The sequence below is a fragment of the Vombatus ursinus genome, unplaced genomic scaffold (assembly GCF_900497805.2).
Source record: "Vombatus ursinus unplaced genomic scaffold, bare-nosed wombat genome assembly UNPS02004949.1, whole genome shotgun sequence".
Lineage (NCBI taxonomy): Eukaryota > Metazoa > Chordata > Mammalia > Diprotodontia > Vombatidae > Vombatus > Vombatus ursinus.
This window is the reverse complement of record NW_020944727.1, coordinates 1-13,109: the sequence shown is the minus strand read 5'-3', so window position 1 is coordinate 13,109 and position 13,109 is coordinate 1. Positions and strand designations below refer to the sequence as shown.

General features: G+C 41.0%; 1 protein-coding gene and 1 pseudogene across 1 annotated transcript; both read right to left on the bottom strand.

The window, feature by feature from the left end:
• Positions 1-7,218: 7,218 nt before the first annotated feature.
• On the bottom strand, positions 7,219-8,306 carry LOC114028561 (annotated as a pseudogene).
• A 3,116-nt stretch (positions 8,307-11,422) lies between these two features.
• On the bottom strand, positions 11,423-13,055 carry LOC114028568 (HLA class II histocompatibility antigen, DQ beta 2 chain-like; the record flags this gene model as incomplete). Its single annotated transcript, XM_027842834.1, has 4 exons — positions 11,423-11,640; positions 11,810-11,833; positions 12,301-12,411; positions 12,901-13,055. Coding segments are annotated over 4 exons (304 nt in total), but the record flags the coding sequence as incomplete, so codon positions are not given.
• Between the last annotated feature and the right edge of the window lie 54 nt (positions 13,056-13,109).

The window sequence follows — 13,109 nt, the reverse complement described above, 5'->3', positions numbered from 1 at the left end:
AGTTCTACAAGTTTGCCTGTTTTCCAGAAGAGCTGGCCTTCTAGAGATCCAGTTGCACTGAATGCCCAGCAGGAACCGCACCTCCTCTGATTTCTAACAGGGGTCACATAGCCAAGCTTTCTTTCTCCAGTCGATTGATTTGGGAAGATCAGAAAAAATTGAAAAAATCTTGGCTGTGGTGGTGTCTCTCCTTATCCTTGGTGGTAACATCTTGGGATTCAGCATTTCCTTGAATTCTTCATCAGTCATGTCTCCAGAATCATTCATCTCCAGGTAGTAGCTCAGCTTCCCCTCTTTATACAGGAGATTTTGATCATTAATGAACTCCAGGTTCTTCTCCCACACCTGTCTCCTAAAAGATCCCTTCTTCTTCAAATGGTCTCTATGTCCTTGGGAATTCTGAGATGCTATAATGTAGGAGAGATCACAGGGGTCATCTAATCCAATCCATACCTAAATCAGAGTCTTCTCTAAAATGTCTTTGAAGACATGTCTTTCCCTTTGAGGTCCTTGGTCAATTTCATACATGACATGGCCACCTAAGCCACTTAGGGACAGCTCAACTTGGTAGGCAGTTTCTCCTTATTATAGAACCAAGATCTACACCTTCCAAGCTTTTGTCTGAAGGTTGCCTTGTGCAGACAAGTAAGCTAAGTTTGATGGCTTTCCTACATGGACATGTACTAGAGGGCACCTATGTTAGTCATAGGTTTTACTCTTCTTGATGAAGTCTAGAGGTTTAGGGGGGCTGGGACCCAAAGATCATGACACACGGGTCTTGTCTGAAAGAATTCACCCCAGGCCTTCTTGCAGCCAAAGACAAGGCTCATTAAAGATCTGCCATATTAGCCAGACTCTTAAGGAATCTGAGCATCTATGAGCTATTGGCTAGATTGTAAAAATCTGAGTATGAGGCTAGATTTTAAGAATCTAAGCCAGCATATGTAGATCTTGTCTCTGTAGGATGCCTGCCTACCCCAGGCTACTCTGAAGCACATGCTGGTTCTCAGAGCTAGAGTCTGCTAGTTCCCCTGGCTATCCTAAGGCACATGACAGGGTGGGATGGGTCTTGGTGTTGGCATTTGCCTGTTCCACCACACTGAGGCTCGAGATCTCCAGCTGGTTTGCTGAGGTGAAGCTTGCTGCTGTCTTGCTGGGACACTTCCTCTCCTGGACTGCATTCCCCTTTTACCTGAGTGATATGGACCTTTCTTGCTGATCCTCCAAGTCTAACAGGCTAATAGACTGCTCCACCCATCTTTCCATTGGCTCTGCTGTACTAGGATTTGTCCTGGGTGCTATTTTATGGTTTTTTGGAAGGGGATGTGAGAGAACTACAGTGATTTACTACTTACCCTGCCATCTTGGCTCCCAAAAGTGCTCTACCATTTAGAGAGGAAGGAAAATCAATCTCATTCAGTTACATGCCTTGGGCAAAATCTGACGTCACTGAATCAATACCAGAAAGTTTACAGTTTAAAAGTGGTACTGATAGTATAGCTCCCTGTTTCTCATGCAAGTCTGTGTGTAACCCAGTTACCTTTTTTTTCTAGGAAAGGAAATTTCATAGCCCTCCTTAGAAACCTCTATTAAAGTTAAATTATCTTTTTTGTCAGGTTGTCTTTCTCGAGGCCTAATCTAAGCGGCTTCTGCTGTGCCTTAAATATTTTTCCATTCATTCTATCTCTGCTGGAAAAATTGTGACGAATATATGTATCTGTTGTTCTTATCATGTTATTATTGGCCAGAAACTCTGATTGCCTAAGGGAATTCTCCTCCTCTTCAGACAAGACCACCAGGAGCATAATGCTTTTTGTCTCTGCCTCCCAAGTATATACATATACACTGATGAAAAGAGCACAAGAGTTGGAATCAGAAGACATGGGGGCCCCTGTCTTTGTGACCTTCGAGTTCTCCCTCAACCTCAGCTTTCTCATGTGTACAATGAGGATGTTAAACTATATGACTTCCAAGGTCTTCTCTGGGTAGTGTTGCCATGACTGAAGAGGTATGATATTTGGACAAATGCCTTTAAACTTTCACTCTATGATTTCTCAGAATTTCTAGACAGCTTCAAATAAGTCACCTTTTGGCAGAAGACCAATAACACCTTTGTTCTGTGAATTTGGAAAAGAGTCATTGGAAGTGCACCAAGGGAATTGCTCTTATATTTATAATTTCCATATTTAGGAGAGCCTCATGGGCCCCAAAAGAGAGAGGTAAGAATGTGAGACTTGCATCACCAGTCTTTGGAAGCTAACTGAAAGCAGTGGGTTCTATAATTTGAGGTCCTGGCAGTTAATGACCCATGAGAAAGTTGAGATTTTGAATGGTACTATTTGTGATTTTCAATCCAGATTTGATTTGAGTGTGTCTTAAAATGAAATTATAATGTGCTCTCATTTAAAGTGAGATGTGTTCTTCCTTTAGTGTTTGACCTTCTATAGGTAGATCAGACTTTAATACAAAATACACTTGATATTTGGAATTGAGGCAATATGTTTAGAAAATGCATGAATAAGAATTAAAAGTATCATAGCTTCAAAATTACTCTATACTGGTTTTTTAATGCGATCAGTATAGAATGCCAAATTGATAGATGGATAAAGTTAGTTTCTATATCATTCAGAAATTAATTCAACTGAATTGATGTTATTTGGCAAAAAAATTGTTTTATCTTTTAAAAATATATATTATTTATGTTATTGTTAGGTTTCTACTTTTACTTGTATTGTGGTTTTGTATAGGAAATGCTGTGAATTTGAAAAATGATACTTAGAGAATGATATAATTGTATACGTAGAAAATTACTTTTTTTTAAATTTATAGGCTGTTAGATTAGGAATTGACCTGTAAAAGAATGTAGACATTATGTTTAAAAACTTTACTTGGGTATGTTTTGCTTTAAAATGAATAATAACAACAACTTACTCTTTGGAAAAGTACAAGAGACTTTGAAAATTCTTTTTATCTCCTTAGTTATTTGGGGACTTACCAGGTTCTGTGGAACCTTCTATATGGTTAATGTCTTAAAATTACCAGCCTTGCTAATAGCATGTTCTAAAATTCTAGAGTAATGAAATGGCTTAATGAGAAATTAGACCTTCTCACAGCTGAAGTAAGGAGGCTTACAAGTTTGTTTTATAAAGAGGGATTTTTATCTGACGGATTGTTTGGCACTAATTATGAAAACTATAGAATTGTACCTGCAATAGTATGTATTGAAGTTACACCTTTAAGCCCACTTAGTTTCAACACACCTGAGATTTAAAGATTTTATTTTTTCCTTGGGAGTTAACATTCAACAGTTTCAGATATGGATATCTGTCAGCCTTGAAGATAACAAAGTGGCCAGCATTTTTCTGGGTATTGAGTAAACTATCATGTGGTCATTATATGTGTGTAATTACAAAATGTGATTATTTTCTTAATTTCTTTTTGTTTGTGTTCTTGTGTTGGCTTTTTTGTTTTTTTGGTTTTTTTTTTTCTTAGGCAATCGAGGTTAAGTGACTTGCCCAGGGTCACAGAGGTCCTCCTGACTCCAGGGCTGTTGCTCTATCCACTGAGCCACCTAGCTGTCCCTTATTTTCTCAATTTCTGATTCTTCATATCGGCTCCAGGATGGATTTAAGCTGGAAAGACAGAATAAGATAAGGCCTTGTATCCACTTATTGTTAACTGTTATTGCAAGAACATGAGAAAAATAACATTAGTATCTGTATCTAGCCCTATACTATGATCAATGAAACTTGCTATTTGAGGTAAAATCTCTTAGGAGTGTATTTTGATATTGTTCTGAATTTGGACTTTAGGTATAACTGTCTGAATTATTATTAAATCACTAAACTGTGATTCGAGGGAAATGCCATGTGCTGCTCAAAAGGAGTATAATCTTCACAGTACCTCCTATTTTCTAGATGATGTGATGACATATATATATATCCTCAAAGGGGTCATAGGATGAAAATGTGATGTGATAAAGATGTAAAAGTTTTAAGTTTCATACAAACTTTATTTTGAGAAAAGCAACAGGATTCTTCTCAAAAAGAAATAGGATGTGTGTGCATGTAATTGGATTCCAAGTGTTTCTATTAATAACCATGACAAAAGTGTAAGTAAACATAATGTTCTTGAATGATATATTTTTAAATGTTTCCTTTGATCCTGAATATAATTAATTACAATTAAGAATAAGATTAAAAAAGTAGAGTAAAGCATTGATCACCCTTAAGGTTCAATCCAGTATACATAGACAAATTCTCCACTGTTGTTTTACAAATATTTTTTTCTCCCCCTTGGGATAGACAGACTTTAATTATGTTTTAGTAATACAAGTTCTCAAAAATTAATTATGGATTTTACATATAAAATTGAATTAATAATAAATTATCTCCCCCTCACCATTTTGAAGTCTTTCTCTAATAATATTAAGAGACAGAAGGGCTCATTTTACAAGTCAGGACCTCATGGATCCTTTTAATTCTTCCTTCATTCTATAGATGGCATTATTCATAGCAGGTACCAGGTTCAGGTAAAGATAGAAAAATCAAGTGTTATGTAAAAACTGCAATTCTCTGAACTCTCAAGTAAATTATGGGTTCCCAATTTGACATTCTTCTTATAGTTCTGTTGGTAATAAGGTTAGCTCCATAAGACTTGAACTGGTTTTCATCACATGGATTAGTTATTGGAAGGTCAAATTAAAGAGATTGTATTTGGCCTTACTAAGTTGTACTAGGTCTTATCTCTAGCAGTTTTAGCAGCAATATCTAGGGACCTTCTGCAAGGGACCTGGAACCAGGGAATTAAATCTAGTAGAAGAGGCTCTGTTCAAAGCTACACTGGGAATGAGGCCTATTCCAGAATTTCCAAGGAAAAATGTTCCCAGTACGAGATGGCTGCAAAATCCAACAGGAAATAAATGGATTAAATGGATATTTGGAGTGGGTTATGAGGAGCAATCCAGATTGAGGAGATAGCATATTATTCAATATTTGTGATCATTAATTTTCTTGGTGCTTGTGTTTGCCTGATAAAATGTGTGATTCTTTGATATCTGAGTTATTGCAGACCCCTCTATGATGAAAACAAAGCAAACAATGATGGGAACATTTCATTTTCTTTTTTTTTTTCAATTATATTGAAGAGCTGGCTGACTCCTGAAACCTATTCCCTGTTAACCTTACTTGGCTTAAAAAAATAAAAACAAAAACAATGGATAGAGTACAGGCCCTGGAGTCAGGATGACCTAAATTCCAATCTGGCCTCAGACTTTTGACACTTCCTGTCTGTTTAACCCTGGAGAAGTCACTTCACCCTGATTGCTTCAAAAAAAAACAGGTCCCTGAATCACGAAATGACAGTATCAGGGGAAGACTTTTGACATTCCCAAGATAAGAAACCAAATGAGATGAAGAAGGGAATACAACCTTCCCCAAAAAAAGATTTTATTTGTGGAAAGATTTCTCCAACACTGAGTCTTAGTGATATACAAATCATTTCCTCTCATTAGCCTACTTTGACTTCTTTACATGAAGCCTTAAAGGTTTCATAAGTGTAGGATTTTGCAAACCCACTGCTTCATCTGTAATCTGATTTAGTTTACCTATTGAGACTGTCTAACCGGGTATGTTTCCTTGGAGGATGTCTGAGATGTTCCTATTTAACTAAGTTTCTTCAACTTTTATGACACTGAAGGAATCACAGGATTATGAATTGGTCTTTAAAAGAAACTTTTATAACCTAAAAGAATAAGAGATTGCAATATGTAAAAGATTTTATTTCTTTGTCTAACATAATTTCCTCTATAAAGATTATCAGAAACTCCAATCTTTGCTCACGGCTTTTAAAAAAAAAATCCTGAATCTGTGCTTCAGAATAATAAGACTTGGGTTTTTAATCTCTATCATTTCTGTATTGTAGTAGATTTATTTCAGCAACAATAACTTCCTACACAAGCTCAAAGGAGATGTTTCTCTGACAACTGGGTTCATAGTCTTCAGCAGTTTGCCAAAGGGGTCCTGGACACAAGAGGTTAAGAACCCATTGCCACACACTACCAACAGCTGGATTTCTCACCACTTCAAACTCATGGGCTCATCATATTTCTCATCAAAGCTTCTCTTCTCTTCTGGCTAGTCTCTCTGCCTCACCTCTCCCCATCCTCTATTCAGCTCCCCAATTGATCTTCCTAAAGCAAGTTTATGTCACCCCTCTATTAAATCAACCCCAATGGCTCCTTATTGCCTTTGGGATCAACTATGAAATCTTTTGTTTGGCTCTTAAAGCCATAAATTGGCTCCTTCTGCCTTTCCAGTTTTCTTTTACCTTACTGCCCTTCATGTACTCTTTGATCCATAACACTCCATTTCTCAAATCCTGGTGTTTACACTGACTGTCCCCTATGCCTGGAACACATTCTTCTCCCAGCTTCCTTGCCTTCCTTCAAGCCTCAGCTAAAGTCCTACCTTCTGCAAGAAACCCTTCAAAGACCTCCTTCATCTTGGTGCCTGCTCTCTCAGGTTATCTTCGGTTTTCTCTGTAAAGCTCTAGTTTGTACTGAGCTGTTTGCATGCCATCTCCTCCCTTACACCCTGAGCTCAAGAGCTAGGACGGGTTTTTGCCTTTCTTTAAATTCCCCCAACTAGGTAGAGTGCTTGTCTCACAGTATGTTCTTAACAATTTTTTTGATGTGACAACATAGCTTGTGATTTCATTGTCTTGGTCAAAGCCACCTCCATTCACTCAGCCTCTCCTGTGGAAATCCTGGTGTTATCTTTGATCCATCCTGTCCCATGACCAGCTACTAGGTGCTGCTAAATGTATCTCCAGGGCAGCTCTCATGTTTGTTCTTCCTTCTCTATTCCTAATTTTCTCTACTACAGGAGAGGTCTTTATACCCCCAGGGACTACTGTAATATCCTCAAATACGTACTTCTCAACCTACTGAAGGTAATATCAAGGGTAGCCTTGGCCCTGGTGTGTCCTGCTATGTGCTTTTCCTGATCAACTCTCATTGTTTTCTCTTTTTTTAAAATTTTTTTAGAGGTCTGCTAGTTTTATCATTCAGTGTTTTCCAGACTTGTTATTGACATAGCATTTCTCTTATGTCTCATAACCGTTTTCCCCCAATCCACTATTGTTTAATAGATGAAGATTTTATCTTTCTTCAGCAATCAGGAATGAACAGAATTTTAAGGATCCATTATTATTGTTTACGCAGAACTGAAATCTATGCCTGAAGCTGATCGAGGTGATCAAGGCTGGTCTTCAGCCTGATGCCTATTTTCTCATTTTCTGAGGACACATTCTGGTTCTGCACTTTAAGCTGAGCTAGTTCTGTCTGCCAACAGTCCTTCTGTCCTTTCAGGCCCTCATTCTCCTCATTCACTACAGTGATCCTCTGCTCTAAACGTCTTAGTGACATCTGTCAGAGATTCTAGTCTCTCCTGCAGTTCCTGAGCCTTTTGGAGTTCACCGCGCACGTCTGAGTTCTGTTTCTGGAGACTAACACAGGTGTCTTGCAGCTCCTGGTTCTGTTGGCACAGTTCTTGGTTGAGCTACTCAATCGCCTCCACCTCTCCCTGAGTGGTGACCACTAAAACGTCCTCCTCGCTTTCTGGATGAAACTGGAAAGGGACACTGCCCCCCCCCCCCCCAGACAACACCATTGTCCTCGGGTAGGTAGGAAGTTTTAAACTGCACTTGTTGCTGCAAGGACACTTTTCTGTGGAAATTGGCAGGCAAAGCAGTCCCCACAAAGATGTCATATGCTTGGGTTGTCTTCCATCCTACACTAAAGATGCCAACAGTCTTTCTGGTGGGGAATGAAATGCTGAGTGAGGATGTAATAGCGTGTGATGTCTCCTCTAGAAAGCTAAAATTTCTCCACATAGTTAAAGATGATCTGAGAGAAATGGCAATGATCCAGCAGGATGGCTGACATGGGTGGCTCTTCCGTGGTGGGGGGGAGGGGGCCTTCCACAGCAACAACAGCAGCCACTAGCAGCTGTGTTGCAACACCAACAGGGGCAGGGGGTCGTGGAGGTGGGGAACATCACAGGGAGAACTTCTCTTCACCCGCCCCACCCCCAAATCCATTATTCTTAATGAGGGCACCAACAATTTTCTGGTCATTCATGTGTGTATGTAACATGACCTTAGGCCAGAACTATTACAATAGCCTGCTGAGGGGTCTCCTTGCCTCAGTATCTCCCCACTCTGGGTCATCCTCTACTCAGATGTCAAATTGCTCTTTCTAAAGTGCAGGTATTTCCAGGACTCACGGTGGAAAATGCTATCCACATCCAGAGAAAGAACTGATGGAGGCTGAATGCAGATCTAAGCATACTATTTTTACTTTCTTTGCTCTTTCCATGTTTTTTCCCCCTTTTGTTCTGTTCCTTCCTTCAAAACATGACTAATGTGGAAATATGTTTTACATGGTTGTACATGTATTACCTATAGATTGTTTGCTGTTTTGGGGAGGGGTGAGGAGAGGGGGAGAAAAATTTGTAACTCAAAATCTTGTAAAAAAATGAATGTTGAAAACTATCTTTAGTTTTGGAACGTAATTGGAATAAAATATTATTTAAAAAATAAAGAGCAGGTAAGACCATGTTATTTTCCTATTCAACAAACTTCAGTGGCCCTCTACTACCTACAGGAATAAATATTTGGAACTCAAAATTTTGTGGAAGTCAATGTTGAAAACTAAAAATTAATTAATTTTAAAAAAGGAACAAAAATAAAATCCTGTTTGACTTTTAGACTGTGCACTCCTTCAAGGCAAGGACCACTTTCTGCCTTTCTTTGTGTCCCCAGCACTCAGCCTAGTGCTTGGCACTTGGAAGGCGCTTAATCAAGGCTTACTCATTTGATTTGACTAATCTTATGGAGCTTCACCCTCCTCATCTATAAAATGAAGGGTTTAGACCAGATGGCCTCAGAGGCGTCTTCCAACTCTAGATCGATGCTCTATAATCAAAGGGCATTGATTGCTAGAAAATGTAGCAAAGGAAAGAATGAAGTCCTTGAACCCATGGTCTATTGCTTTCTCACCAAAGAAGATGCCAGAGGGGCAATTCTCTTGGAAATGGACAGGTTACTTAGAGATTAACAGAACTTCCTTGGGATTCACGGGCTCCTAACAGACATTTAGCTCCTTGCTTCCCTGTGGGATTTATTGCTTTCTCTGTTACTTTATATCCCTAAATTCCAGAGATCTTTGTTTCCAAAAATGATGATTTCATAGATAAGATTCATATCAGCCCAAATAAAGAAGTTTGGCAGCCTAGATGCTAGGAATAATAACAAATGTCTGCATCCTTCCAAATGTTCATTAATGGAGAAGAAAAAGATCAATATTCCAATGGATTGGATAGAATCTATGAGAACCTGGAAACTGAAATATTGCTCAGAAATTTCTGTACAAAAAGGACAAGAAGCTGAGCAATCTTGGCTGCTTCATCCCCCAACGGCCCTATAGGGAGCTGCCACTCTCCCCACATCTCCCCAGCTCCCATTTACTACTCTGACACTGACAAGTTTCTGCACTCTCCAAAGGGGGAGAAGAGCCCAACTTGCATGAAGAGCAGAGGAGGCCCAGCATTCTCATTTCCACCCCTCCTGACACTTCTGCTGCTGGTCAAGAACAGCCTCCCATAAACTTCATCAGGAAAAGGTAAGTTCTGGGCAGCCCCACCCCTTGCATGGCAGTGAACTGACTGCAAAAATAACTCATTTAGAAAGTATTTCATGCTAAGAATTATGGGTAAATGGTATGGTGATTTTTAACAATTGATTTCCTTCTACTTACCCCAAACAACACTAATTTGGGGGAATCTCAGATGAGATTCCATTATTGTTAGTAATAAAAAGCTAACAGACTTCTACCAAAGGGCCAGGAAATGGCTGGAAGTAGATTTCATAACTGTGGCCAAAGGGAGAATTGTTAACTAAATAAGACTTAGAGGAAAACCAGAGGAGAAAACTATTTTGATCAGCTGAAACTGATGGGGAAAAATGTCTTTGCATCAAATGTCTCTGATAAAGGTCTATCATCCAAGACATGTAGGGAATGAACATCAATCTATAAGGCCAAGAGCCTCTGCCTGTCAAAAGGTCAAAGAAAATTAATAATTCTCAAGTTTGCTCGAAATCACTAACAATGAGAGAAATGGAAGTTAAACAAAACCTGAAGTTTCACCTTTTCCCCAGCAAATCTTCCAAGGTGATGACACATGAAAATGGCCAATATGGGAAGGACTACACAAAGACAGGTAGATGATGCCCTATTTGTGGAGCTGTGAACTGGCATGACAATTGTGTAAAACAATTTGGAATCATGCTCAAAAGCATCAAAATCTCCATACTCTTTGATCCTGAGATCCCACAGCTTAACATATATGACAAGGGTAGAAAAGGTGGGGGAAAAAATCTGAGATATATATATACACATATATATATATAAATATTCATTGCAACACTTTGTGGTAGCAAAGAAGTAGAAACAAAGTAGGTGCCCATGAACTGAGAAAAGACTAATAAATTGTGGCACATGAACATGATGGAATTGTGTTGTGACAGAAGAAACAACAGAAATGAGAAATTCAAAGAAACATGGGAAGACTTCAATGAACTGACACAGAATAGTGTGAGCAGAACCAAACCCAAGACTACAAAATGGGGGGGAGGGGAATGATGCTGAATGTTATGGAATCATAGTTACCAAGCTTGGCCACAGAGAAGAGAAAATAAACACTTCATGGAAGGAGTGGGGAAGACTATGGGTATGTACTGTTGCATAGACCGTCAGATATATGTGATCAATGTGAGGGTTATTATGCAATTGTTGACTAAAAATTTTTTTATGAGGAAAAGCTATGAGAGGAAGGTATATATTAAGCAATGAATATAACATAAACACAAAATATATTACTAAAACTTTAATTTTTTAAAAGTGCAATGGAGGGGCACATGATAGGGAAGTATAGGCCACAGTATATTATCAAAGAACTGAGCAGAAGTAATAGAGGGAAAGTCACCAGAATGAGGTGGGCCCATCACTGAGGGAAAGCTAAGGATTTGTGGTCAGACAGCCTGGGAGGGCCAGTGGTATCTATGTAAGATCAGGAAATGTAGAGGAAGGCCATCAGCATGCAGATTACTCAACCTCTGCAGGAATTATGGAAGGAAATGGACAAGAGGCACCCAGGATGAAAAGGTGTGGATGGAATGCAACCTGCACCTCTGGAGGCACTGTACACTTTGACAGATTCTACAAATCCCAGGTGTTGAAGTTTCCTCCCTCTATTCCCCTCACTTTGTCTCCATGTCACCAAGCACCAGCTGATTCTGTCTTCTAATTCTTGGGGTGAAGGCTCAAGGGACAAAAACGGATTAAAAAAAGGTACAGAAACTATGAAAGGTGGAGGAGGTCTTGGAAGCTCTGTTGGGGAAATGCCAAAGGGTGCAGACAGAGTCAAAGGAACAGGGAAGGAGCCAGTCAGGTGAAGGGTCAGTAGGAGTAAACTCCTGGAGATCTGGCCAGAAGCAGGGGGCCTCAAAACATGAGAGGGAGGCTGAGGGGACTCAACATTTCCAAGAGACACTCCAGGCTCCAGGATCAGCTCAGGAGGCCTGCAGAGGACAAGGAACAGTCAGATAAAGTCTCCATGGGGGTCTGAAGCCACAAGTAGAACCACTTCTTCCCACTAAGGGCCCCCAAGTCTCTTCTCAGCTTTAGGCCCCACTGGACAGAGGCTGTAGCTATGAGAACCCTGATGCCACCTGGGTGGAAGGATCTTACCTGTTGGTTGTGAACCACGATTTCCTGGGAAAGGAAGAGAGACAGACATACAAATCTTTGTAAATTCTAGAGCCATGGAATCAAAAGGCAACAAGGTTCTGAGCACTGTGGGACGGGGGGCTCCTACCACTGCTTAGCCCAGTACCTGACACCACAGAGGAAGCACTTATTTGATGCTTTATCCATCCATCTACAACTGTCTGAGTGGATGGGGGAGGGGAAATGGCAAGGGGAGGGGCTAAAGGATGGAACCTGAGCCCCCTCCCAAGGCTGCCTCTACTAGAGAATATGGGATTCCCTAAGACCCTGGAGCCCTGGGATCTGGCCCCTTCACCACCTTCTATAAGTTCCTAGGGAAGGAAAACATGACTCCAGAGTCAGACCACCCCTTCACCCCTGACCTGGGACCAGATTTGTGACACAATCAAATATCCTCTCTTTTGGAGATCACAGAGGAGAGGGGCCTCGGGGCTTTCCCCAGAGGATCTCACCTTTCTGACTCCTCTTGTAGACAATGAGGCCAACCCCAAAGAAGATCAGCCCCAGCACGAGGCCCCCGACTCCACTCAGCATCTTACTCCTGGCAGATTCAGATTGTGCTTCTGCAGAGGAGAGACACCAAGGATCAAAACTTTTCCTCCAGGAGCCAGCCCCATGTGGGGAACAGAAGGGTCTGAGGGGAGCCTGAAAAGGGGCTAAATCCTGCCTAAGAAAGGAAGGGATGGATGTGCAAAGGGCTTTTCAGGACTCAGGAAGTGAAAGCTCATCAGGGGACACTGACACCAGTCCAGCTCCCCTACCCCAGGGGAAGGGGTCTATAAGCTGATCCCAGAGTCTGACAGGGAGGCCAGCTCCCAGGGCTGGGGCCAGTGAGGAGGCTGACCAGGTTGAGGTCTCCATAGGTCTTAGTTCAGTACTGCCATTATGGGCCTGGGCTGGGGAAAGGGGAGAGAGTAGGTAGCACCACATGGGGTTTGTATCAGCCCAGGCTAGAAGAAAAGAGGGTACAGGAAACACACTGAGGGGATCTCAGAGCCAGCTCCACCTCCTGGGCAATGTTAGAATTGGAGGGTGAGGGAGCGCTATCTCACTCCAGTCCAAGACGACAGGTTTCTGAAGGCTGGAGTGCTCCACTTGGCAGGTGTAGATGTCTCCACGCTTGGGGGTCATTTCCAGCATCACCAGGATCTGGTAGGTCCAGTCTCCGTTGCTGATCAGGCCTGTGGACACAACCTGCTTGTCTGCTCTGTCAATGGTTTCTATCCTGGGGACATTGAGGTCAGGTGGTTCCTGAATGGGC